General features: G+C 48.3%; 1 protein-coding gene across 2 annotated transcripts in view; it reads right to left on the minus strand.

The window, feature by feature from the left end:
* LOC133355810 (oxysterol-binding protein-related protein 6-like) overlaps nt 1-27,252 on the minus strand; it is a 190,477-nt gene continuing 163,225 nt past the window's right edge. For both annotated transcript variants that reach the window (XM_061573210.1, XM_061573201.1), the window contains 11 exons: nt 26,438-26,572; nt 25,271-25,358; nt 23,228-23,475; nt 19,188-19,325; nt 17,125-17,188; nt 15,343-15,421; nt 12,316-12,460; nt 11,714-11,858; nt 8,098-8,224; nt 7,149-7,271; nt 1-4,614 (listed from right to left, as the gene is read on the minus strand). In XM_061573210.1, coding sequence (XP_061429194.1) covers nt 4,506-4,614; nt 7,149-7,271; nt 8,098-8,224; nt 11,714-11,858; nt 12,316-12,460; nt 15,343-15,421; nt 17,125-17,188; nt 19,188-19,325; nt 23,228-23,475; nt 25,271-25,358; nt 26,438-26,572 — 1,401 coding nt within the window. In that variant the 3' untranslated portion in view covers nt 1-4,505. The remainder of the gene's footprint in view (nt 4,615-7,148; nt 7,272-8,097; nt 8,225-11,713; nt 11,859-12,315; nt 12,461-15,342; nt 15,422-17,124; nt 17,189-19,187; nt 19,326-23,227; nt 23,476-25,270; nt 25,359-26,437; nt 26,573-27,252) is intronic.

Consider the following 27,252-nt stretch of genomic DNA (forward strand, 5'->3'; position numbering starts at 1 on the left):
TGGGGAGGGCGGGGCTGGGTGGGGGGTGGGAGGGGTGGGGCTGGGTGGGGAGGGGGCTGGTCACCCCGTGGTGCCCTTATAAAACTCAACATTTAACCTACTCACGCCGACTTGTGCCCGCCCTCACAGTCGGCCATATTTGCGGAATACACCACGCCGCCGTTGACCCTGGCCATTGACCGAGCAACCCAACGTTCCTACCAGCTCCCTCCGCAGGAATGTGTTCTAAGGTGGACACTCGTCCATCCGTCTGAAAATAAACAATTTTATTGTTTTATTTTTAATATTTTTAATTATTTTATTATTTCCCTTCTACATGACTTTACCGAAAGAACCAAGAATATGAATCCCTGCAGTCATGAAAGCTTTAAATCGAAATATTGGTACAATTACGCGCTCTGTCATTATCCATACGGAGCTTTACGCAGGTTTTCCATAGTCAAGTGTGGTTCAACTGACGGAGGCAACGGGTCTGCTGGAAAACATCAAAGGCAGATGAGCTTTCCATGACGACAACAAACAATAAATACGGTAAAAATCAATTATATAATTGAAACAAAAAAATATCATCCCCGACACAGAGATCTCATGAATCTGGAACAAGGTTCTTGGAAGCCGTAAACGTGCCTTGAATTTTCTCAATCCCTTTTTGACATCAATCCCCGCGCGGGCGCGCACTAGGGCAGGCGCGGGGCGAGGAGTGCGGCTGTTGTGATGTAACAGTTTAGCACAAATCGACTTGCAAAGCCAGGAAATCTCCGGTTCCATCGACCGGCATCCGTGGTAAGTTTTAAACAACAGAGCCACGTTTCTCAAAATGTCTTAAATCCACCTCCCCCCCGGCCGCTGTCGACCCAGCGGCATCAGATGTTGTACATCGCAGGTAGTTTAGTCAATCGGTTGGTCGCGCGCGGTGGAGTTAAGTGTGGCTACTTCCACCTCTTAGAAAACGGCTGGCCAGCACAGAGAAGTAGGCCAAATATTCTCTAGTGGGGCTCTCCAGAGCAAATTGATTTTCTTGACTTCAACCGAATTATATGTTTTAACACCACGAGATTAGATTACGCTATGCACACTCACCTAAGTAATGGCCTGTAATCGATAAATAATGAATACATTAACTTTAACGGAATCACTGCAAAACGTGATATGAAACTTAAATCGATTTGATGTTATGTATTTAACCATTTGGAGATCAAAATTTGTTTTGCTACATTTTTTCATCTGCCATTGAGTAAATTGGCAAACAGCTCGCAATAATAACTTTCAGACATTTGTCAAACCACTGCTAGATGAAGGACCTCTGGCGCCATGGCGATCGCGGTGGTTGTTTGACCACACTTCACTTCGCTGGCTAGTGAGGGTTGGTGAAGGGAGGCTCAAGACCGCTTAAGGTATCACTCGCCACTGAATGCTCGCTAAGGCCGAGAATCAAACTCACGGTCACCCGGGTTCATAGCACATAACGTGGGCAATTGTTCCTAAAAGAAATTAAGATTCCATGTGCCCACATTAGTTTCCAAATACAAGACAGGCTCCAGAGCTTAAAATGTAAATTTAAACAAGAACGGTTATCGTTCATAAGTCTCCGAAGGGCAATTTGCACCTGGCAGTGCAGTCCATCTACCCGATTCTCCGTTCGCTCCGAAGAGAGACGGAGTGATTCACCAGCATTCAGTGTCCCCTCCACCAACAGATGAGTTGCTCCCATCGTTGTTTTGTATCTATGTACTGTACGTTGAACTTCTTTCACGCCGTACGTAGCCAACCGTGCTAATCAGAGGTGCGATTATCACGGTTGATTTGTATCTTGCTTGTAATCATCTTTTTTTATTCCGTCCCAGGTCTACGTTGTAAAAATTTTAAAATAAAAATTCGGGGCTATGCCAGCCACGGGGCTCAAGAGGTCAAAGCACCGAGCCAGCACTGCTGAGATGCCCGGTTCGACTCTGGGTTTTGGCTCCCTGTGATTAAACTATTTTTCATTTTACCAGATAAGGCCCACTGAACTATTTAGCTCTTTTACAGAAGCGACCTGGCCACAAACAATAGCTCAGCGAGGTGGCGTATTCAGTGAAAATTTATAGCAGCCAAATACTCTAATACCAGATTCTCAAGTCTCGTGATTATCTCGTTTTAGCCGGTCACCAATGACTGCACAAAAAAATACCCGTCACTTTATACTTTGTCTTTTTCTCTTAACCTGACGACCAACTTACAGCTCTGAGAATGAATAACAAAATTTGACTGCAATGCAGCGAATATCTCCCCCCGCAGCAAGGGGGCATGGGCAAAGTTTCCCACCCGCTGTGTATAGATTTAAAAAAGGTCACTTTAAGGGATTGAAGAAGTAGATCTGTGGTGTCCACTTCTAACCATGAAAATAATTTAAATGCCGAGGCCTCTTCTCTAACATGGGGTGGAAGCGCCGCTCCTGTGCAAGTTCCGGAGCGATGGCACCACCTCGTTACACGATGGCAAGAGCACAACCGAAATAAAACAGGTAAAGTCTTAATTGAGGGACTGCATTAGCAGTTGTGCAATGGCATAGATTAATGTGTATTTGAGAGCCCTGGAAGAAGGCCCAACTGCCCTAAATCTAAGTCGAAATAGTTTTCTGATTTAAGGGAGTCATTGCCAAAAGTGGTTACATTTTATTTTTTTAATTTCCCCTTGAATAGCAAACGCATTTTGTGATTCGACCTCACGCGATTTAACAAAGACTCACTTGCTCAACCCATTGAAAATTAAAATTTACGATAAGACTACAAACGATAGTAAACAAGTACGACACAAGTGATATTAAACTGAAAAATTGGCGAATTTTATGAAACCGAACGTGCAAAATGAAATGAGCTTTAAGTAAATCGTCTGCAGCTTGTTTAGACGCGACAAGAGATCAGTCGACATCACACCATTTCAATGTTTTAAAGATTTACCGCTGACAGTATTACAGGACTGTGAGGGATGGCAATCGCATGGAGAGGCCTTCATCCAGTAGTGGATAGGCCTTTCATCATGATGATGATGCGGATTACACAGTTTACAAATCACTACTTTTCCACAAAAAAATATTTAGTAGTTTTTTTGTCAAAGCCCGTTGCGTTGCGGAGCCATGAAGTCAAATACGAAACCCTCTATACGGGAGGGAGCCTTAAGGGGCTTCAGTGAGTTTCAGCTGTGCGATCAATGGGACTGCGAGCCTCAATTGAAAACTACCATTTGTGCGTGGAGCAGTGTGTCATTTGATCAGTGACAGAACGATGTCTAATGACTCGCCATTCACAATTGACGCAGGAGAGGTCGTGCCCATCAGTCGTCTTGCGAGTATTTCTCAACGTTTTATGGACGGGGAAAACCCACGACTGACTTGTGGAAAGGAGTCAAAGGGACATATTTGTTTCTCACGAAAGCGGAGAGGTCTTGCGCATTGCAGCTGGTGATATCTTGTTACTGCGGTAATAGCGTATCACCGTAAATCATACCGTGTGGGAAGGCCTTCATCTAGCAGTGGATTTGACAAAGGGTCGTACATTATTATTTGCTTATTTGAATACAGGTTATATTGATGTTTAAGTGCTAATATCACAATGTATGGGGATCATTTTCTGACAGTAGCTAATAGAGAATTACTTACAATGCTAATAATTATTACAGTTTAAATAGGAAAACATTGTTTCATCGTAATAATTTTCCACCCTTTAAAATACGATGCTCATCATTTATATCAACATGCAAAATGTAAAGTTCGAAATTTAGCAGCAAAAATATATATATTTATTTTCTGTAAGTCCTATTTTATCCGTTAACTCGAACGGAAGCAGAGAACAACGTTTGCGGATTTCAGTCGTTACAGCATTGTTAATGATGAGAACAGAATTGCACGTGTCATAGTATTCTCCTAGCACGATTATCATCGGCGCCACCACCACCACCGCCGGTGAAGACTTTAAATTAGAAATTGTGCAAATGTTGCAACATTCATAGCAGGTTTATGAAAGAAGAAAAAAAAATGCACGCAGCTTGTTTCCAGAGCTGCACAGGCTATCGCGCTATACATAATCTTTGCATTGAATTCGTGCTATGATACACTTCCCTATAAGATACGGACAATTTGTATAATACGTAATATTTGTTTTTCTCAATTTATATGACTTTATGGTATTTTTTACATATATACTTTATATAACAACCAAACGGAAGTCTTAACTGGTATATGAGTGCACAGAAGGGGCAAAGAGCCTTTTGGGGAAGGGAGAGGGGGGGGGTATAGCCAACTTCTAAACGGGGGGAGGGGCTAGGATAATGAGTGGGAGGGGACTGCGAGAACGGGGCGGGGCCAAATGACCGCTGTAAAACTGCGGTGGGATTTCCACCTGCCTGGTAATAATTGGGCTATAGTGGCAGGTCCTGATGGAGCACACCTAATGGGTCTTACGTTTGAATATGAATGTGCCCCTCCGGTGTGACACCGCGCCCCCCCCCCCCCCCCCCGGGTGAGGACGTCACCAGAGAATCTGGCTTTCCAGTTTCGCGAACCCAGATTCTCGTCTCAGCTCCCAGTAGATTCCGTTCGTTACCCAGCACTCCCGGCCGCTGGAGTCCACCACTCTCCTGCGATGGGGGCAGAGGTGGGGGGGCAGGGGTGGGGGGGCAGGGGTGGGGGGGAGGGGGCAGGGGTGGGGGGGTGGGTAACATTCACAGAAATGGGGATGTGGAAACAAGTGGCAGAAAATCATTACACTCTGAGGTTCACAGCAAAAAGTGTCTAAAAGGCAGAGGTGTCAAGTGTGTCGAGGTAGCTTGGGCAGGACATGTCGCTTGGGGAGGGGTGATGGCCGGCGGTCAAAGGAGCACGGTGGGGGTTTAGGTTGGCAGCCAACCCAACCAATAGAAGTCGAGAGGACGACCACGGTGGAAATGGAGCGATGAGGTCACAGGTCGTGTGCGGCAGCTAAAGGGATCGTCGCGTTGTGAGTCTACGAACGATTGGCAATTGATTGGGAGAGGCCTTCACCCAGCAGTGGATAGAGCACAGCTGATGATGATGATTAGACATTCTTCTTTCAGTCCACTGGCATGCTGATTTTATTTTTCAAATTTCATTTAGTGTTAGACGTTGTTGTTGTGTTTATGTTGTATGGCAGGGTTACTGTAAGGTTAGGGTCAGCATCTGGTTTAGTGGCTGTATCTATGCATGTTTAACTTCTTTCACACTGTACGTAACCCACAGTGCTAATCGCTGGTAGGGTCAGGGTATCGAGGAAGGGTTATGGTCAGGGTCAGGTATAGGGGAAGGCTGAGGGTAACGGTTATAGCGGTATAATTTTTGTCGGTCAGGTATGGGGATAGGGTTTGAGTTCACGTCAGGTATCGGGTAGGAATTTTCATCGTCAGGTATAGGGGTAGGATTATGGTTATGATCAGGTATAAACGGTCGGGTTAGGGCCAGGCATCGGGGTAGGAGCAGTCGGCCTCAGCTATCATAGCGGATTATTACCATGGTAATTTATAGGGTTACAGTTAGGGTCAGGGTCAGGTATGGGGCTCGAGTTATGATCATAGTCAGGTGGAATAGGGTTAGAGTCAGGGTCAGGTATAGTGCATCGGTGTTATTGTCAGGGTGAGGTGTAGGGGTTATTGTCAGGGTGAGGTGTAGGGGTTGTTGGCAGGGTGAGGTGTAGGGGTTATTGTCAAGGTGAGGTGTAGGGGTTGTTGGCAGGGTGAGGTGTAGGGGTTGTTGTCAGAGTGAGGTGGAGGGGTTGTTGTCAGGGTGAGGTGGAGGGGTTGTTGTCAGGGTGAGGTGTCAGGGTTATTGTCAGGGTGAGGTGGAGGGGTTGTTGTCAGGGTGAGGTGTAGGGGTTATTGTCAGGGTGAGGTGTAGGGGTTGTTGTCAGGGTGAGGTGTAGGGGTTATTGTCAGGGTGAGGTGTAGGGGTTGTTGTCAGGGTGAGGTGTCAGGGTTATTGTCAGGGTGAGGTGTCAGGGTTATTGTCAGGGTGAGGTGTAGGGGTTATTGTCAGGGTGAGGTGTAGGGGTTATTGTCAGGGTGAGCTGTAGGGGTTGTTGTCAGGGTGAGGTGGAGGGGTTGTTGTCAGGGTGAGGTGGAGGGGTTGTTGTCAGAGTGAGGTGTAGGGGTTGTTGTCAGGGTGAGGTGTAGGGGTTGTTGTCAGGGTGAGGTGTAGGGGTTATTGTCAGGGTGAGCTGTAGGGGTTGTTGTCAGGGTGAGGTGGAGGGGTTATTGTCAGGGTGAGGTGTATGGGTTGTTGCCAGGGTGAGGTGTAGGGGTTATTGTCAGGGTGAGCTGTAGGGGTTGTTGTCAGGGTGAGGTGTATGGGTTGTTGTCAGGGTGAGGTGTAGGGGTTGTTGTCAGGGTGAGGTGTAGGGGTTTTTGTCAGGGTGAGGTGTAGGGGTTATTGTCAGGGTGAGGTGTAGGGGTTATTGTCAGGGTGAGCTGTAGGGGTTGTTGTCAGGGTGAGGTGAAGGGGTTGTTGTCAGGGTGAGGTGGAGGGGTTGTTGTCAGCGTGAGGTGTAGGGGTTGTTGTCAGGGTGAGGTGTAGGGGTTGTTGTCAGGGTGAGGTGTAGGGGTTATTGTCAGGGTGAGCTGTAGGGGTTGTTGTCAGGGTGAGGTGTAGGGGTTGTTGTCAGGGTGAGGTGGAGGGGTTGTTGTCAGGGTGAGGTGTAGGGGTTATTGTCAGGGTGAGCTGTAGGGGTTCTTGTCAGGGTGAGGTGTAGGGGTTATTGTCAGGGTGAGGTGTATGGGTTGTTGTCAGGGTGAGGTGTAGGGGTTGTTGTCAGGGTGAGGTGTAGGGGTTGTTGTCAGGGTGAGGTGTAGGGGTTGTTGTCAGGGTGAGGTGTAGGGGTTATTGTCAGGGTGAGGTGTAGGGGTTATTGTCAGGGTGAGCTGTAGGGGTTGTTGTCAGGGTGAGGTGAAGGGGTTGTTGTCAGGGTGAGGTGGAGGGGTTGTTGTCAGCGTGAGGTGTAGGGGTTGTTGTCAGGGTGAGGTGTAGGGGTTGTTGTCAGGGTGAGGTGTAGGGGTTATTGTCAGGGTGAGCTGTAGGGGTTGTTGTCAGGGTGAGGTGTAGGGGTTATTGTCAGGGTGAGCTGTAGGGGTTGTTGCCAGGCTCGAGTGTCACTGAGAGACGTCACCGGAAGAAGCGCGGTTGGTGCTGCAGATGCATCTCCTCGAGGTTGCGCCGTCGCTCGCGCTGCGTCTCCTCCACGCGCCGCTTCTCCTCGCTCGCCGCCTCCACATTCCCCTCCTCCAGTAACCTGTGGCTCGCACGCGACACGCGGGCACATGCGTAATACACACGAACGCGCACACGCGTGCTGCGCTACGAACCCGGCGACACGAGTTCGATTCCTGTTCACGGCCAACACCGGTGGCGATTATCTGAACCGATCCTGGGCCTCCTCTAGGTCGACTCAGACTCAAATGAGTACCTGGTGTGGTGCATAAACATCTTCACTGGGGAGACAAAGGCGGTCGGGCGTGGTATTGGCCACGCACCCCCTCGTGTGCTGTTCCGCCCTTCATAGGTGTTCGCTAACAGCACTTTCCCCTACAGTCTGTTAAGGCTATATGAGGGACCTTTGTCTTTGTATACCAGACGACGTAGTTAACATCTCGCCATCGTGGCACCCCAAATACCATTTAACAAACAATACCTTCTTCATATTCTTGGTTCTTTCGGTAAAGTCACGTATAAGGGAAATAATAAAATATGTATTGTTTTATATTACTTTATTATTTCCCTTCTACGTGAAAATAATAAAATAAAAATTGCTCTATTTTATTTTATTATTTCCCTTCTACGTGACTTTACCGAAAAAACCACGAATATGAATCCCTGCAGTCACCAAAGCTTTAAATCAAGATAAAACCAATACCTTGCCCATATTAGAAGTTTAAAAAAATATATTTACACGCTCTAACACAAAAAAAAGAAACCTCCGTGGATAGTACTGGACGCGAAAGCCTACGGATGTGTTCAACAACACCATCGCAATTAAATTGCAATTTTTTTAAAAATTCTCCATGACACACCACTGCGTCGCCTATCCAGCGCAGAGCGCATGCGACGGGGAGTCCCACCTCTGGTCGGGGCGGAAGCGCGTGTCCGTGGGTGGCAGCACGGCCGCCATGGCCGGGTCCAGCTCGTTGAGTTCGATGGCGAAACGCGTGAAGCCGTAGTACAGCTGGTAGTCATTGGGCATCGAGCCTGGGGCAGCGCGCAGTGTTGGAGGGGGGCAGGGGGGGGGGCAAAGGGCAGATGTGAGAGCAAGAGGAGCGATTCTCTTCTCGTGCATGGCCACGTGGTTGCAGGAGCTCGATGTTGAGGTCCTGCTGCTGCTGCTGGTCACGACGAGAGAGCTTCAGGCGTTTGTGTCGTGTCGCTCTTCCTCCTCTATTGAAGCAGCGCAGACTGTCGTGTTTTTACCGTGTGGTCCATAGTTTGGGCTACATGGCCACATTTGCACTACTGTGAATGATCTTTAATGTATCTCTATGGGTCTCTACGAGTTCTCTATGTATCTCAGTGTCTACGAGCCTCTGTGTATCTCTACGAGTCTCTAATTGTCTCTATGGATATCTATCTCTATGGGACTCTATGAATCTCTGTGCATCTGTATGTAGCTCTATTGGTTTACTGGACGGTCCATAATTTGGTTGAATGGTCACAATCGCACTCCTGGGGATCGTATTTAATTGTACGTATATGAAGGAGATGTGTGCGTCGGCTTGTAGATGTTCTGGTGTGATGGATAGTTCGCCAGTGACTTTGATCTGCCACAACTGCGTCACATCTCCTCCAGCAAGTGGAGAATTTATGAGAACCCACAGAGTGATTGCGGCCAGCCGAATCATACAATGGAACCACCGTATCGCAAACAACTCCATCCTACGCCCAGCTCTCCGGCGGACTGAGCAGCATGAGTCGTGCTACCTCCGAAGCTATCGCATGGCTCAAAGACATAAACTTGGACGTGTGACTTGCACATACTAGCCACATGCTAGACGGAGTGACTTCAAGGAACGTCAAAGCCATGTGGTGCGATGTTTGGATCTAAAATAACGTGTTGCTTTGGACACCCGCGTTGTTCCAGTCTGTTCGCCAGCGTTCTTCCAGATCTGCGTGAGATGCTAGGACGAGGGAGGTACATGCGCAGCCCAGGAGGGTACTGGCACAAATGAGTCGTGGTAGTGAACTGGCACAGCTGACATACGAGCACTTTGTGTAGTGACATATAGTGGGTCACTACGGCGCCTAGCGCCATCTACCTACAGAGAGAGGAATTGCGTGTGTCATAGCCCTCTGCCAGCAGAGGTCACGATGCCATGGGAAAGGTCTCTAGGGGAGCATGGTTCTGGGGGCTGGCAGAGTAGGGGGCATTTAAGGACGTAGTAGTCCGATTGGCTGGCAAGGATACGTGATATGACAGGGGTCAAAGGTGACAGAAGGGACACGTGGTGCATGGCCCAGAATCTTCTGGGAAGCTCCAGAAGGAGGCGTGGCCAAGGGAGGAGCCAGGCCGCAGCTGGGGCCATAAAAGGGAGGTCCCGGGCTCCCATCGGGGCTGTCTGCTGGAATGGAACCTGCCGTGCTACGTCTTCTCTTCCGTCTTCGGTCTTCGTGCTCGGCATCGTGGGTCAGGCAGTGTGCCGACGGACCTGACCCGTTTGTGAAGTTACCCCGTTGTGGTTTATCTAGTTACCCTGTTGTGGTTATAGAATAAATGGTGTTGCCTCCTGAATCAGTGTGTCTCTCAAGTGAACCCATGACACTTGCACAGAAAGTGTGGTGAGCTCAGCTCAGGTGTCAACAATTGTATAAAACATAACATGATATAAAGCTGGGTTTTTCACTAAATCCCTAAATATTTAGTACTTTGTAAATAACAAGTATATAAGCAGACAATACATTTCCGTCATATATCTGTCTCCCCACAATGACTAAAAGTATTTTACACAACCGATTGGCCCCGCGGCCTCCCGGGAATGAACAATTTCAGCGGCTTTGATTCGATCGAAGCAAACTCTGGACCTTGTTTCGACATGCAGTGTCTCATTGGCAGAGTCAGACTGACTTGAATCATTGCTGGCAAATTCCCAGATGCTACAGGCAAGGACCCTCCCTTTAAGATATGGATCGTATTGCGATGAAAAATGACGTAATGCATAACGCAAAATAATGAGTGGTGTCGTTGTGGAGTATATAAATAACGTAGCGTGGGATATTTTTTGAATAAGTAATTCACCCGTACGTTTGGTATGGTTGTGAGACGTTAATGAATGTTGAATTTTTTTCCCCGCAGGAGCAGAAGCTTGTACACAGATTCGTGGAGACACACACATATTGAGCAATCACACTTATAGAGGTATTGCGAGAGGATGCTATGGGTGATTATGTGTAGACTGAAGCCACTGGATGTTAAAAGTCATTTGAGTGACTCCCCCCGCCACCCACCCCTCTTTTTCCCTTCACTCTTGTCCCTCTTCCCTCGTCTTCCCCACCCCCCCCCCCCCCCCCCATGTAAAAATCGACACTCCCACTCGCAGTCCCTGCGTGAGTGGGGCAGTGAGCCCACATTTGCCCCCCTCCCTTAAACCGCAGGGGTAGTCAGTTTGGGCTTTTGTCCAGGGAATTTCTGCAAGCCCCTTCCTTTGTTACGCTTCGTGATTTGTACCTGGCTCTTGTCAAATATATATAAAAAAGTAATTCGAGTGAAGTAAAAAAACATGACTTTGTCATCTCACCGAGATGTCTGCTAACCATTACACCATGGCTGCGTCCCCTTTGTGACACCCAATTGGTTTCGAAATAATGAACCTAACACCGGTAAGGATAACTCATCCTGGGCATCGTCGTTACATTTGTGCGATAATTTGTAATTTGCGTGCATTTGTTTCCCATATCCCCCAAGAGAGAGATATGTCAGAAGCCTGGTGAACCAAATCACGATGATAATTAAGACGACCCTGGTCTCTCGTGCTCTCGCCTGGTTAAAACCTTCAGCTTCCTGTTCTGCCTTCTGCAGGCAGAACAAAACCCTTTAGCGCGCGTCATGACGGGTACTGCAAGATCCGACCGTGCCCACGTAGTGCTGGCCGAGCTGCATTGGCTTGTTGTTGCCAAACAAAGTACATTATTATAAGGCCGCACTCATTACACGCAAAGCGAGTGCCACAAATGAACCACGATACCTCGTTGATAACGTCAAAGGAGCATAGAACATCACGGGAACCCTGGTCATCCACACAGCGGCTTTTGGCTTCCATCGAAGAAAGACGGTCACCGCATCGCGCGCTTTCAGATGCGCTTCTGCGGCCGTCTGGAACGCTCTTGCTTCCGATATTAGGAAGCCACTGCAGATATGCACTTTTAAATGTCGACCGAAAACTAAATTTTTTAGAATATCGTTTTTGTGTTAAGTTTGTTGTCCTTCCCTCCCGTGCCTCCGATTAGCACGGATGGCTACGTACGGTGCGAAAGGAGTTCAACACGCGTGCATACATACATTGCCCTGCAAGTGGTTGCCTTACGTAGACGTCAACTCCACCTCCCCGCAATCCACCAACCGCCACGTCTAACATCGCTGGATTTACACGCCACGCATTGTCACCACACCTGGCCGACTTGCGACATACGCCTTGGGTACACGAGAGGCTGACGACAGATTCGGGCACGCGCGTGCATCGGGTCACCGACCTGGCCTCCAGATGCATTTGGCGGAGGGAGGAACGCCGCAGTAGAGGCCTTCGTGCCACTTGCCGAAGAGCCGGTGCAACACTTTGCCGTCGGCATCCATCACCGCTCCCTGCACCTCGTTCACGTTGGAGTTCCAGTAGTTTCCCTGCGCAGAACACGCGCGGACGCTCACGTTGACCGCCCACGGACCGCTCGCGATCGTGACAGGTCGACGCGATCGCAGGGCCAGTGTCGGATACGTTCCAGAGCTGAGCTGAGCGCATTGATTCCTCTGCCCATGGGTGGGGGCCCAGACTGAGCATTGCACCTCATCCGGGTTGTGTTCGACAACACCCCACCGCAGGGCAAAACACTTTACTCTCTCCCTGCTTCTTTCCTGGGACTGCTCAACTTGGGAATTCCCTCCCGTGGTCGCGTATTCCGCAGTTCTTATAATAGCCTTGCTCAATTCAATTCAAGACAACGTATTAACTCTTTATGTTTCACACCTTCGATAGTGCTGCTTGTTGCTGGCCGCTTCACATTTTTGGCCTTTGTGCCAAATATATAAAATGAAAAGTTTCTACATTTGCATGACAGATATAGGGTCTCCTTTTCCGCACCTTGACAAAGGTGAGCTTGCAGCTGCAGCCCCCGCTGCGGCGGTTGCGGATGGTGATCTCGCCGTAGTGCTCGATCCAGCGTGGCCCGTTGAGGATGTTGTGGATGCAGGACGTCACTTTGTTCCACTCGTACAGGTCGCCGTACCTGCCGTGGCAGCGTGGGGGCGCAAAAATGCGATTCGAGCGATGCTCCAACCGCTACAAAAAGCAGTGGCGAGATGTTATCTCCCTCGTCTGGTATATGCAGGAGGTCGTGAGATTCGATCCCGACACTATGCGCATCACGACAGCCGTCTCCTCCCTCGAACTAGGCTCTCAATCCCTAGGATACCGGTCGCAGATGCAACGGTGACATTTCTGATGAAGTCGAACCATCAAATGCAAAGAGGGCGTCTTTGGCATCGCATGTGGAAGGACTGCAGCTGATCCAAATCAGCGTGAAGCAATGCCTGCTTCAAGCCACACAACCAATGTTGCCAAACGACTGCCAGAGGATCGACCTCCTTGCTATCACCTAACCCCAGTGCCAACCAGCTATTGAGAGATATACAACACGTACTGCATTGTATAACATGTACATAAATAAAAAATCTCTTCGGAAGGATAATTTGTGGAGTCGAGGTTTATTTCTGTTATATTCCGGAAATAACTACAATGTCAAATTACCAGTGGTGTCACAGGAGGCACTTTGGCCAAAAAAAATCCAGGGCAGAGGAATGAAGCATATTACAGTATATGGTGTGCCCCAGACATTTGAGTCGTGTGTGTGTGTGTGTGGGGAGCGATAGCGTAGATGTTAGCGCACTTTGCTACGAACCCGGCGACCCGAGTTCGATTCACACCCACAGCCAAAATCAATGACAAATATCTAAAATGGTCCGCCTCCCCCCTAGGTCGACTCAGCCTTAATGGGTACTGGTCTGTAAGCATCAGCATTGGGGAGGTGTGCCGTGTCAGCTGTAATAGGCGCTCCGCCATCAGCACTTGCCCCAAACAGTCTGTTAAGTCTATAGAGGCGGGCGGGGGGGAATCTTTGTCTTTTTTTCTCTGCGTGTCTGCACGCGTGTGTATGAGGGCGAGCCTCAAATGGCGCCAGGGGACACTGCGCCAGTCAGATCCCCGGTGTGGATTTCCTGCGCGGCCCACCCCCTGCACCGAACAACGCTCAGGCTCTGTGCTGACATCGCCATCGAGGCCGAGCCACCGAGCACCGGGATGCTTTTCCAGGAACATCGCCGCCACTGCCGCTGCTGCTGCCACCACAGCTTGAAGTCGCCCCCTATCAAAACGACGCTTTCTGGCCGATGGGCTGTGAAGTCAGCTCGCAGCCAATGGAAGATTTTCGTCGCGTCATCGCTCGCGTCATCGCTCGTCCATGATGTGCTTTTCCGCGGCCGTCTGGAATGCTCTCTTTCTTGCGATATTAGGAAGCCAGTGGACCTATGCACTTTTAAAGCATCTAGATTGATTGACAAACTCATTTCTTTACAACCGCTTTTTGTGTTTAGCTTGTTGTTGTCGCCAGGACTTCGGATTTTCGCGATGTAAGGTGGCAAAGTCCAACATTGATTATTAATCGTCATAAACAAATAGGAATCAATACTAAAGCACAAATGTATGCAACAACGCACAACAATAGTGTCACGGTGTGAAATGCGTCCAGGATTTTTTTTTTACCTAAAGTCACGCTCCTAACTGCCAGTGGCGCTAATAATTGGTTGCACGGGCTGGATGTGTCAGTGTGGCACAATCCCACGCACAGCATGTGAAGGAGACACTCACGGGCTGTTAGGTTTTATTATCCGTATGAACTGCCATCTCCGGATAAATTGCTATGAACAGCCAAACTTGCTGAGGAGACCAAAATCAGAGTCTGAGACTTTCAAAAATAATAAAGTGCACGATTACCATATTCTGAACAACTCATTCACACCCCAGCATCTCCCCGGTGAGCAGGGTGGATTGTACAATTTGTTTTTGCTACGCCTTCCGTCAGCTTTGGGGTCGAATGAAAATCCTTCCCAACGCTCGCGTCTGCTCTGCACCAATTCTCCTGCACTGCTCACGGCTCAACCTTTCTCCTCACGTGTCCTTCCTCAGTGTCTATCCAACGCCCTCTTGCTCTTCCTAGCGTCCTTTAGCGATGCATGGCCGTGCCACGGCATGCATTCTGCGTCCGTGTCGGATCTTCCCAAGCGTTGTTATTACCAGTCGACATACTCCCACGTCATTGCAATTTCAATAAGGCGACCAAAAATTGTCTACCCTAAATGCATTGCAAGGGGCTGGCGTTAATCTGTTAATAGTTCCCGAGCCAGCAGTGACAATTCCACACTTCTGTAGTTGGAGCAAGTCGGTCCATAGGACAAGCACTGCGCGACTGCCCACAAAGTATTCTTTGGGTCTTTCGGTAAAGTCACGTAGATATGTTCAAAGAAAATAACAAAAAATAACAAAAAACTACCCACAAAGTGGTAATCGTTTTATCTACCCGCCCCCAGAGGGATGACGGGCTGAGTGAACGACTGATTGGGATGGATACTCACAATATTCTGCAAGCGAAGTCAAATGTTATTGGGGCAGTGCCACCCAGCGGGATCATTTAGCATTGTGCCACGCAGATTTACAAAGAATACCGATGCTGCGATGGTCCCGCGCACATTTCTGCTGCTGAGCTGCTGCCCCTTTAAGAGCAACTGTCGGGGTGGTGCAAAAACATCCCGGAGAGACACTCACACGACAACAACCTCCCGGAGCCCAGGACAACCGTCATCTACGTAAGTACATTGAACTTCTTTGGCACCGTACGTAGCCAACCACGCTCATCGGAGGTGCGGGTGGAAGGACAACAAACTAAACACGCGCACACACACAACGAGAGCCCCTCAGCCCCCTGAGGCGGCCTGGTAATGTGCGAGAGACCGAGTGGACAGGAGTGGACTTTTTTTATAGGGATCCATTTGGGCTCCTCGGTTGTCCTCTACGTATGTATATGCCACGGGGGGCGAATGGACCGGTGACACTCACTTGGGTAGGTTGAGGCTGACTGTTCCCAGCGGCAGGATTTCCATTGACTTGCCCCAAAATTTATTCTTCCATCGAACGTCTAGGAGACAATCGGGAAACATGCAAAGGGGGGTGGGGGGGATGGCTCGCAAATACGCCGTGACGCAGACACCGTATCACAGAAACGAGACAACTAATTGCATGCAGGAGGGCGCGTGGTGGTGTTTAAAGGCCCAGCTTACGAAGCACATTTATTATTCGAGGGATCTGCAAATTTGTTCCCGTCCGCGGCGAACGCTGAATGCCATTTCATGCACGAAAAATAAATGGGTTCCTCCGAACAATTGTGCCGAATTGACCGCCGTGCCGAGCGAGATTAATGAAAAGAGGCATCTTTGCGGTGTTTTGAAACGTCTGCTGAAAAAGAAAAAATGCGTGTGTCTATGTGTTTTGGCGTAATGGAGAGAGAGTAAAAAACATCCCGAAGTAATTTTGGTGTTTAATTACACAGATACAATTTCAGTACAGCCATTGTATTCACCAGACCAAACAGGCTCTACACATAGTGAAAATGTTGTCTTAATTTCAGCAGATTAAATTAACTTGCAAATTTTGCAGCCGACACACTGCTGGTCACAGTCATGCGGTGCATGTGAAAGATATTGCAATCTATTGTTCGCGGGCGATTACACCCAAAATTGGGGATGTTGACCGTCAAACACACAAGCGCGCAATAATGACCTTCGCTTGCAACACACCTCCCCACGTGATAGCCCACGAGCCGAGGGGGATGGTCAGTACCAATTTGAGTGGTGAACGTAACCAGTGTCCTCCCTAGGCAGTATCCAGCATGGGCAGAACGCTTTGTGGCACACACACACAGGTGCCTTTTTCAGAGACCCTCTCTCCCTATTCATTTTAATATTCCGTAGACATTTCGCATGATTTCCACGCGACCCTTTAGCCAGTTTTTTTACTTATTGAATATGAAAAAAAAAGCTTTGTACCCTCTCTGGCATCAATACAGGTGTTAAGATGTTCACACACCCAAAAAGAGACACCTATTACAACGAGGCGTAACTGCTTAAGCCGAGCTATTAATGCGTCGGTGTTTGCGTCGTCCTTGCACTGATCACCTTTGGTCTGTAGCACTGGTGGGACGAGGCCAAAAAAATGAGACCATCTAAAGTGAAGGCCAATCAGTTTCAAGGACAGTGCATACATTATCCAAGCATATTTGTTTGCATTTCAGGTCACAAATACACTGTCAGACGCAACGACGTAATTTTTCTCTTACAAAACTACAATCCGACTGTGGTGACCTTGCTAGTATTCGTATTAGTGATCTGGAGATTAAATGCTTGCAGGAACTCATAGTTAGAATTTTTCACCCTGAGCAGGCACCGAGGATTCATTATTGGGCAAACCAGTTTTTAAACATCGAAGTTCGTACAAAAAGGGAGATGACAATTCCCCATGACCCGAATAAGTCCGTGCAAACCTAAATAAGCTTAGTTGGACAGAGATTAGTGTACCGATGACGAGACCTATGAAACTTTAATTCTGGAAATGTCTGGATAAATTATGCACGTATACTTGTCAATGTCCCTTTACTTTGAGACACAATAGTGGCCTGAAAAACCAGTCCATACATCTCCGGGAATGTCAAGCCATTGACATTGAGAACTTGGCCTTTGTTGGATGAATTATATTCTATAAAATTAGCATTTTAAAGCCAATGAAATATCACGAAAAATGTTCAAACAAAGGTGCCGTGCATATATATATTTTTTTAAGACTCACCTTGCCACAACACAAATGTCTTTGACTCACAGTGACAGGCTGATATGGGTGGATGGTGGCTGACCTGAATGAAAAAATGAAAAAAAGAACCTAAATATAATCACAAATGCACAAGGAAATCCGTTCAATATCATGCAGGTCAGGCACAGCATAAACCACAGATTTAGGAACACTGATGGTAAAATAATGGCCATGCTTAGATGCCTTGGCATGTGCCAATCGCATTTTACGGTTTTCCTGAATTGTACATGATCATGCACGTGTTAAAATGGGTTTAGTACATTTTATGCACATTCCAAACCACATGTAATCCTAGCAACTGTTTCCACGTGTGCACGCACACGTGCTAGGGTCTTAACAACCGTGGTACGATTGCTGACAATGCGCAGCATCGGTGGCAAAACGGCATCCAAGTGGTCTGAACCTCTCGAAGGTGAAATCAGCCTAAAATGACATTTGTGAATAGACCATAGCCTTAATATAATTGATCACAAACAATTGCCCCATTTGTCTGTCTAGGCTATACATTGTTGTGTGCTTCAATACATGTTTGACTGTGATCACTGTGGAAAGGCTATCATGTATACCTTCGTATGTACTTCGCCACGTAAATACATTGTTATTAATCAAGTTTGCTCTGACCCACGGTCTAACAAGATTAACCGCAATTATAAGTCAAAGCTTTGCTCTTCTCAAATAAGCAACTTAATCGCGGTCATCCCCGTTGGTGGCCCTGAATCATTCATGGAAATTCAACATTCCAATTGTAAGGAACAAGTCTATTCATTAGATGAGCCATGGGCGACTTCCCACGAACCAGTACAAATTTCGCCGATCATAAGGGACGATTGGCCGAGTCGACCCTCAACCGAGCGTTCGACTCGCAACCCTCCGAACGTGATAGTGGCGCTCGAACCAAAGTGCCTCTCGGCTGAACCAGCGCTGTGTAGAAGTGGTCGAAACTACGAGGGATGTAAACACGGCCTGAGACAGGCGACAAAGTGCGCTGCCATCTGGGCGCCACAGACGCAGACGACGCGGCTCGCGGACTCCCACTTATCCTGACCGGACTCGGCAGCGGGCTGTAACAACCTCACTGCCTTCCTCGAGCCATTGTTCACAATCTCCTCTATCTCTCTCGGTCTCTCTCTCTGTGCCTCCTTCTCCCTGTACCCAATTCGTTTTTGGGCCTTCTCCCTCCTCGCACCCCTCCACTGGAATAACTTTCCATGTACATTGAGCAGCACTGCCCATAAACTCAACACCGCCCATAGACTCAACACTGTCCATACTCAACACTGCCCATAGACTCAATACCGCCCATAGACTCAACACTGACTATAGACTCAGCAATGCACCATAAACTCAACGCTGCACCACGGACTCAACACTGCACCATAGACTTAACACTGCACCATAGACTCAACACTGCCCATAGACTGAACAATGCACCATAGACTCAACACCGCCCATAGTCTCAACACCGCCCATAGACTCAACACCGCCCATAGACTCAACACCGCCCATAGACTCAGCACCGTCCATAGACTCAACACCGCCCATAGACTCAACACCGCCCATAGACTCAACACCGTCCATAGACTCAGCACCGTCCATAGACTCAGCACCGTCCATAGACTCAGCACCGCCCATAGACTCAACACCGCCCATAGACTCAACACCGCCCATAGACTCAACACCGCCCATAGACTCAACACTGCCCTGTACATTAAGCAGTGCCACTCCTACACCTCCTTCCATTCCTCTCTTAACGTCTCACCTCTGCTCTATTACCCATTCTCTTCCTCTTCTCTCCCCTCATCCCTCCACTCCTTCCCATCCCTTCCCTGTGGCCCTTCCACGATCCCTCGATGTACCCCTATATCGCTGTCACTCATTCCACCAATCCATGGCAGCAACGCCTCCCCGCCAACTACATCATTCCATTCTCCGTCACCGCTTTGCAAGCCATGTCAGGGCACCTGGAGTGAAGGCGCTCTCTAAAAATATGGACGAGATTAGAAGCGAAAGCTTCCTCGTCACACACTGCAGCGGTGGCTCACCTGCTCGGCCACGAAGCGGAAGCCCTTGTCCTCCCGGATGCACTCGTAGGTCTCGCCGAGTACAGGGTTGAAGGGCTTGTTGCCGGAGCGGTAGTACGTGGGGGCGTACGCCGACACAGCAAACGCCGCCGTCAGCACCTGGCGGAACGGGAGGGGGGGGGACCGAATCCGGGGCCACGCAAAGAGCAACAACGCAGCCGGCGCCGCGCCTTACAATTTTTTTTTAAACTCGTGAAAGCCATTTTTTTACCGCTGGCACATCCAGGGGCCAAGGCAGCATGGGGGCCTGTCACGGTGCGGGGGGCACTCGTCCACCAGACTGTTTACCGGGCTGAGCCAGAACCAAACCTTACAAATGTAGACAACTTACATTTTGGTCGTCATGGTAAAAGAAGCGGAGCCATTTTCCTTGCCGCCATTTTGGAACAGTGAGGGCGGGGAGCTATGGTGCGAGCTGGAGTGAGCCGTGATTTGTGGTTGTTCCCGTTATATCATTATCATCGTGAAAGAGTTGTATTGTTTCCAGACCATCCTGAGTGCCGATCATCTTTGACGACACTAGCTAGTAAGGTGCCGAATAGGGAAATAGACTACACCTCCGATGAGCACGGTTGCCTATGTGCGGTGCAAAAGAAGTTCAACATACATAGATACGTGCACACACAAGCCATTTGAATCTGGCTTGGGGAGGTGCAAGCAGGGCCAGGGGTTAACAATTTCTGTCATACGTTGGATCGGTTGGCACACTTAAAAGTGCGACGCCGATGCCGGGCGTTCATTGTGTTTTGATGTCAGCAGCATAGCTTGGGTCCTGCAGTGGAAAACAACCTGCCGACCCCTGATCCGAGCCAGTCTAGGTCCTGGCAAGACCCCCGGTTATACAGTGGGAAAGAGGTAATACAGTAGTCCCTCGGTGAACGTTTTTAATCCATTCCACGAAAATTACTGTTGGCCAAAATAACTGTTAATCGAATTCACTTGCAAGTTGAAAAATAAGTAAAAAGCACTTGAGTCTGCAAGAGAACTGTTTCCACTGCCAAAATATAAAACGCGACGTCAAGAAAGCCAGTCGAGGTCTAAACGCTCATGAATGGGCGTCGCTGATTGGCTGAGGACATGGCTCAGCCCCGCTTACGAGCGCTCGGATTGGCCGAAATTGGCGCACGATGCACATCACACAAACATACCGTTCATTAACAATGTTAACGTTATTCGACACCACGGGGGTCCTATGGGAGGTGAAACATGAACCAAAAAAACCGTTAACCGATGTCACTGTTAACCGAGGAACTAACTATAAAGGGATTTACGTGTTGCTAAAAATGTTCCCTTTCTCAAACTTCTTTTCTCAAAATGTGCTCATTGTGTAACGAGTATTGAGTATTAAGTGTGCAGTAGTGAGTGTGTAGTCGTGTGTAGTAGTGGGTGTAGTATAGTAGTGAGTGTGTATGAGTGAATGTGTTGTCCTTTCGCCGCACCTCCGATTTGCATGGTTGGCTACGTACGGTGCGAAAGAAGTTCACCATACATATATAATTTCTTTACTCACCAAAAACAGGGGCAAAACGGATAGGGTTATGTGTTCAAGGCTTTTAATCCAAATGCAAATGTGAGATTGTCTTTCCAAGAAATATCAAACATTTTGTAATTATAACAGTGAAGGAAATTCCACATTGTTATGGTGGGACCCAATCTATCCGTAGCGTGACAGAAAATGTACTCGAATGGTCTTACAGTACATACAAAAGCTGCTTTTACCTCTGCTTTGATCAAAATTAACTCTTCCTATTATTGCAGCTCAAAATCTCACATCATTTCCTGCAGGAAATTGTGGCCAGCTGCGGGAATGGAACCTTCAGCCCAAATGACATCGACCAGTTTGCGGTTCGCTCACCGACCACTCGCGGTCCACCCCTAAACCGCATCCACTGCACAATCATGGCGGGAGATGCGGATACCCTGATGCACAAATGAAAAAAAAATGGAAAGAAAAAAACCTCTGCAGTAGTGCGAGACTGTGGTCACCCAGAACAGAACGTACAACGTAGAACGACGCAACGCCACCCATCACAGCGATACACTCCTTTGCTCCTGACGTGCTTGTCTGGCTTAACTACCTGAATGTGAAACTGTAGTTGTTGCTCTGCATCTACATCAGCTGTATAAGGAGGAAGAGGAGGAAGAGGAAAAAGAAGACTGCCCACTAGGCCATGCCCCCTCCAGCCCATTAATATTTAATAATATAAGCGCCCAACTTTATCTGTGATGAATATGATGAACGCTGTACTTCCCCTCGTTTTCATGCAGGGGTCGTTGCAAACCTACGCGCCCCGTGCACGAACGACGGAGGCGCAGGGACAGACGTTCGATTACGTTGGAATCGATCTGCAGACGGCGGTCTTCTCGCACGGCCAGCAGCTCTAATGTCGCCTTATCTCGATCCCGCAATCCCAAACAGGTGAAAGTCCGCATCGAACCGAACCCCCAGCAAGGACATCTATTTAACGATAGAAAATGCACGTGAAATGTCGTTTTCAATGAAGTCTTCCGGATGTAAAATGATATTTATAAAAAAAAATGCTCTATGTGTCTATGATGAACGCTTGAGAGAGAGAGAGAGAACGAGGTGATTCGGTGTTGATTCCCAGAATCTTCTTAGCCCCCACCAACACGACTTTGCCATTTGTTTTGCGACGGCGACAATTTACAATTCTTCCCGCATACGCTATCAACAATCAACAAGTCGCAGGGACAGACGTTCCATTACGTTGGTGAATACTAGGTTGTTTGGGGTCGACACAGGCGCCCCCCAACAACCTAGTGTGAAAACAATAGAATTTAAAGAGATGGCGGATGGTCAGAGCATTTGACACCACTGACATGGATATGCTCCAGAGACAAATACATTTTATCTACGTGTCAGGAGCTGTAATATTTGACAAACAAGGCTTTGCTCACACACACACCACTTCCGCAGGTAGCTGAATTAAAAATGTTCGACAGATACAGTGTATGTGGACTTGTGTGGGAAACCGCTAGACACAAATTAACCCATTACACAATATTTCAAAGGGTCTTTAATGTCATCTTCATAGATGAGGTCACACTTTGGTAATTTGTCACATAAATCATTGCACAAATGGGAAAATCATCAACTACCACAGAGGTTCCTTTAATAGTAGGGGCGCCACGGTGGCGAGATGTTAACTACCGCGCCTGGTATACAGGAGGTTGTGGGTTTGATCCCGACCCTGACGCCTGCTGTATTTTCAGTTTGCACATGTGGATTTTTCTCGGTGTGCTCCGGTTTTTCCCTTCACATTAAGAAACATGCTTTTAGAGTATTTGGCTGCAAAAAATAATGTTTTATTTTACCAGGTAAGGCTCACTGAGCTGTGCAGCTCTTTTTCAGAAGCGACCTGGCTTCAAATAATATTTTCTAGCAGCCAAATACTCTACACTCATGTTGATTCATGTTGATTCTAAATGTGGAGGGAAAAAACGGAACACCTGGATAAAAATCCACAATACCACGAGGAGAACATGCAAACTCCCAATATACAGCGGCAGGCGTCAGGGTCTGGATCAGACCCGCGACCTCCTGCATACCAGACGAGGTACTTAACATCTTGCCACCGCGGCGCCCCGAGCCTGGGGCGCAGCTACGAACAACGGCAAAAGCCACTCTGAAAAGCTTCCCTGTCACATTCGGGCACATCATTGCTTCTTACCAACGCCGCAGAAGGACAAGTGAAGCGTGATTGGTTGATGAAGTGCGAGCGAAATAAGAAAGCCACAAGAAGGTGCTGGGGGGGGGGGGGGGCAGCGCACTTTGTCATGTATCTGAGGCCGTGTTTACATCCCTCGTAGTTTCGGTCACTTCTACACAGCGCTGGTTCAGCCGACGGGCACTTTGGTTCGAGCGCCACGTTTGGGAGGGTTGCGAGTCGAACGCCCGGTTGAGGGTCGGCTCGGCCAATCATCCCTTTGGGTCGGTAAAATAATTACTGCTTTGTGGGAAGCCTCCCATCGCTTCGTACCATGCGCTGCGCGGGGTCCTCCGTGTCGGACGCCTGTTCCAGCAGCTCGCTGTACTCGAGCTCCTCGCACAGCCTCTGCAGGGTGTTGAGGGGCTCGTTGAGCTCCACCGGCATGGAGACCTTTGCCAGGTCCTTGCCGATGTTGTTGCGCAGGATATTCCAGAGGCTCACGCCGCTCGTGTCCGGGCACGGCGCCGGCAGGAAGCTTCGTCTGCCGTTGCGGAAGCCGCCCTCCCGTGTGCTTAACGCTGAAATAACAACAGCAACGAAAACAATAACTTGCATTTGTATAGCGGGCATAGCGTAAACAAATATCTTAGGGTGCAGGGTTTTTTAAAATCCTTTATATTAAGTTCGCTTGCTTGCTTGCGTGCATGCGTGCTTGCTTACGACCGTGCAAATCTTTCGGTCGTTTTTTAACCCACTTCCCGTGATCCAATCGAGCTGACATTTTCCACACAGACTCGTTGTGCGAGACAATTTATTTTCGTGAAATTTTTTTCCCAAAATTTTACACTGTTTAGGGAAAAAAAACATTTAATATTTAATTACCAATTGCTTAATGCTAACAGACAATCATATAAAGGATTTAGAGTGAAAAACTTTGTTTTTACGGGTTAATTTTTTTTAAGTGACTCGCGAAGCTTCATGAGGTGTGTCCACAGGATAAGAACTACGTGCTATTTTTACGGGTTTGAGCGGCATTAAAAAAATATATATATATTAAAACCTGTGTAGTTCATTTGATGAGGAATCGACAAGTAATCCTCACCCTCACCCGCAATGCAAACCGACACGGTCGGCTCTCAGGAGCTAAGCAGGGGTGAGCCTGGATCCATCTCGGATGGGCGACCACCACCAACCATGCCCGAGATGGGTGTTAAAAGGCTTCTGCGAGCAACGTTGGTAAAGCAGAAGGCGGTGCGGCTAACTTCATCGTTGTACTCTACCACGCTCACCGCCTGCACCAACGCGTGCTGACAAACTTGGGTGAAGTACGCACAAATAACCAGGGCCGGCATGGCCCATAGGTTAATGAGGCTAATAAAGGCCTTAGGCCCTCATATTCTGTAGGCCATCCATTCCATGTTGAAGTAACAGCTGAGTGACACCAGGGCAGCCCTCACCATTTTTTTGTCTTTCAAATTTCAATGTCATCGTTCATGACTTTGCCACAGTCAAAGCTACGAAGAACAAAAATTGTTTCTTTGATTAAATGAGTGCAGTGGGTCATTTGTCTTTGATTAATATACCTTGATTCGGTTACATTTGTTCATTTTGCAAAGATAAATATTTGATGACTTCATAAAAAAAAATCCAAAATGTAACACATACTTAGGCCCGGCTCTCCTATTAGCCCTTAGGCCCCTCATAACCTTAATTGGGCCCTGCGAAAACCCCCCACGACCTGTACGGCGTGGAGATCATCCAGCAGTGGATTGAAAAAAAGACTGCGCGTGTACCTAATGGTTGTTTCACCTCTGCATAAACATCGCAGCACAGGGATAGGGACCTTTCAAAAAAATACCGGGTTATATATTTGGTTTCTGAGAAGTGCAGTACGATGTACCAGCATACACCAGCATATTGCTAACACAGAGTTGTTCAAGTTTATTTTATAATAATCATGTAAGAACTCAACAAAGATACGTTTCATTCGCAAGAGTAACCTGAGGCATCAGTTTGCCAGTAGGGGTTGTTGATTGCGGTGCATAATCCAAACTGAGTAACTTGTGGTGTAATTTTTTACAATTTGACAAATTTGGACTCTGACGCCGGCAAACAACAGCCGACTCTTGCGAATGACCTCACGCCATCGACAATGTCCACCCGTGAAGCGGGCGGTTAACGCACCCGCAGGTCGCAGTATTTAACCAGGGGGGCGGCGGTCGTCGGAATTGGAAATTGCGAACCTCCGTACCAAGCGGCGGACACGGCTACCACCGGGCCGCGTCACCACCCCGGGGACGGGGGGTGTGCTTTTGATGGCGAGGCCTCGGTCCCACACCGAGATCCGCAGGGCGGGCCACGGAGGCAACTCACACGTTTGCGGCGCCCCATCCGTCACGCTGATGTTGTCTTCCGACACGTTGTCGCTCACGTCGCTCACGTAGGATTCGTCGTCCGATGGCTTTGAAAGCGGCGAGAAGGGAGCAACGCCCGCGCGACGCGGCCGACACACACGCGCACATTATTGCAGTGAGAAATAGCAAGCGAAATATATACGAAACCAAATCGATCCAATGTCTCCTTTGACCAGGTAAGGGTTTCGGTGAGACGAATAGGCTTTCACGTGAAATGGGTCAAATTTACTGTCATTTTGAAACATGAACATTAAGGCACGATTGTTTAAAAGTTGGTTCGAAAAATATATAACTGCATGCATTGATATCAAGGTAAACAGAACTTGTATCATCTATTCTTAGTCCCTTATATGGCACGGCCATGTCAGTTAAACATCTTATATCTTAACACAAAATAAAGAGCGTCTTTGTGAAGAATATAAGCAACAAAATAAAGAAAGCAGTAAAATACGCCTCATTCACAAACCTGTTCCTCCACATAAACCATATAAACTTATTTTTCACATTTCCCGGCAATCACAAGGCCTTCTGGGAGTGCATAATTTCAACAACATTGGTTCAATACAAACAAAACTCTTGACCGGTTTCAACAACAGGATGGGTACAGAGTCTCATCAATAGTGTCAAGCTTGCTGCAAATAATTCTGTTCGAGCAGAAGTGGTAAACCGCTTCCTAACCTGGGGGCTGAATAGGACTTTCAAATAAATACCTTTGGCTGGTTCTCACAGTAACAGGTGCCCCAGTGATACACAACGACAATAACGTGAAAAATCACGCACGTGTCAAGCGAGTATAGAAAGCTGACAGAAGTGACGGAGCGGTTCTAAAATTAGAAACACAGTAGGAGTGCCAAGTCGAAAATATCGCCAGAATATAATTGAAATTCTGGAGATCTTGCACGCGCATTGTTCGGCACGACGTCCGACGTTTCGCTCTGCGTGCCGGGAGATTTGGTTCCTGAAGTATGCTGCACAGCTGGACCGAAACGTCGGAAAGTCATGCCGGACAAATTGTGCCAGTCCAATGGGAGAGGGCCACAGCAGCACGGGCGCGGAACACCAATTTGGCGGGAAAGTTTGAACTGCGCGGCGCGAGGAAAAACGAAGATCGCGAATGTTCAGTCACCTCGTTCTCAGAGGAGCTCGCCGAGATGAGCACCTCCTGGGCATCGAAGAACTCCGAGACGGACTCGGAAACAGAGAGGCGGCTCTCGCTGAGCGGCACCGGCACGAGGGGTCCCTCCTGGGGGGGCTCGGGGGGCTGGTACACGTGCACACGGGGCATTGTGGCCACACAGTTACGAGCACGTGCGCGCGCGTGTGCGCGCATTCCACCAACTCTCCCTTTCCATGATTCTCCACTCGGCCCAATCATTCCCTCCCTCCAGGGCCAACAGGATGGGTACAACGTCGAGGGAAGATGACAGCGGTGAGCCCCTGCCATGGAGTAAACTAAAAACCAAACTAAACAATTTTTTTTATTTTACCAAGTAAGGCCTACTAAGCTATATAGCTCTTTTTCAGAATGGACTCAGATTGTAGCTCAACGAAGTGGCTTATCGTGTGTAAATATATCGTAGCAGCCAATTACATTAAATACATGCTTTCTTAATTCTGGAGGGGGAAAACCAGAGGACCCGGAGAAAAATCCACTTGACCACAGGGAGTATATACAAACTCCAAACATACAGCAGCAGGCGTCAGTCTCGGGATCAAACCCACGACCTCCTGCATACCAGGCGAGGTAGTTAACATCTCGCCACCGTGGCGAGTGGTTGGCTCCGGTCATGAGAATGTGGAATTTCCACTGCTGAGCTAGAGCTTCCAGCAGACATTAGTGTGGGGGCAGCACTCGTTTGAGTGCAGAGACACCGAGACTTTAATTATTTTTAGTGATAACGTGCGGGCGCAGGCGATTGAGGACCACTACATCGTTTTTAA

The sequence above is a fragment of the Lethenteron reissneri genome, chromosome 7 (genome assembly GCF_015708825.2).
Source record: "Lethenteron reissneri isolate LAM-NWPU_2019-01 chromosome 7, ASM1570882v1, whole genome shotgun sequence".
NCBI lineage: Eukaryota > Metazoa > Chordata > Hyperoartia > Petromyzontiformes > Petromyzontidae > Lethenteron > Lethenteron reissneri.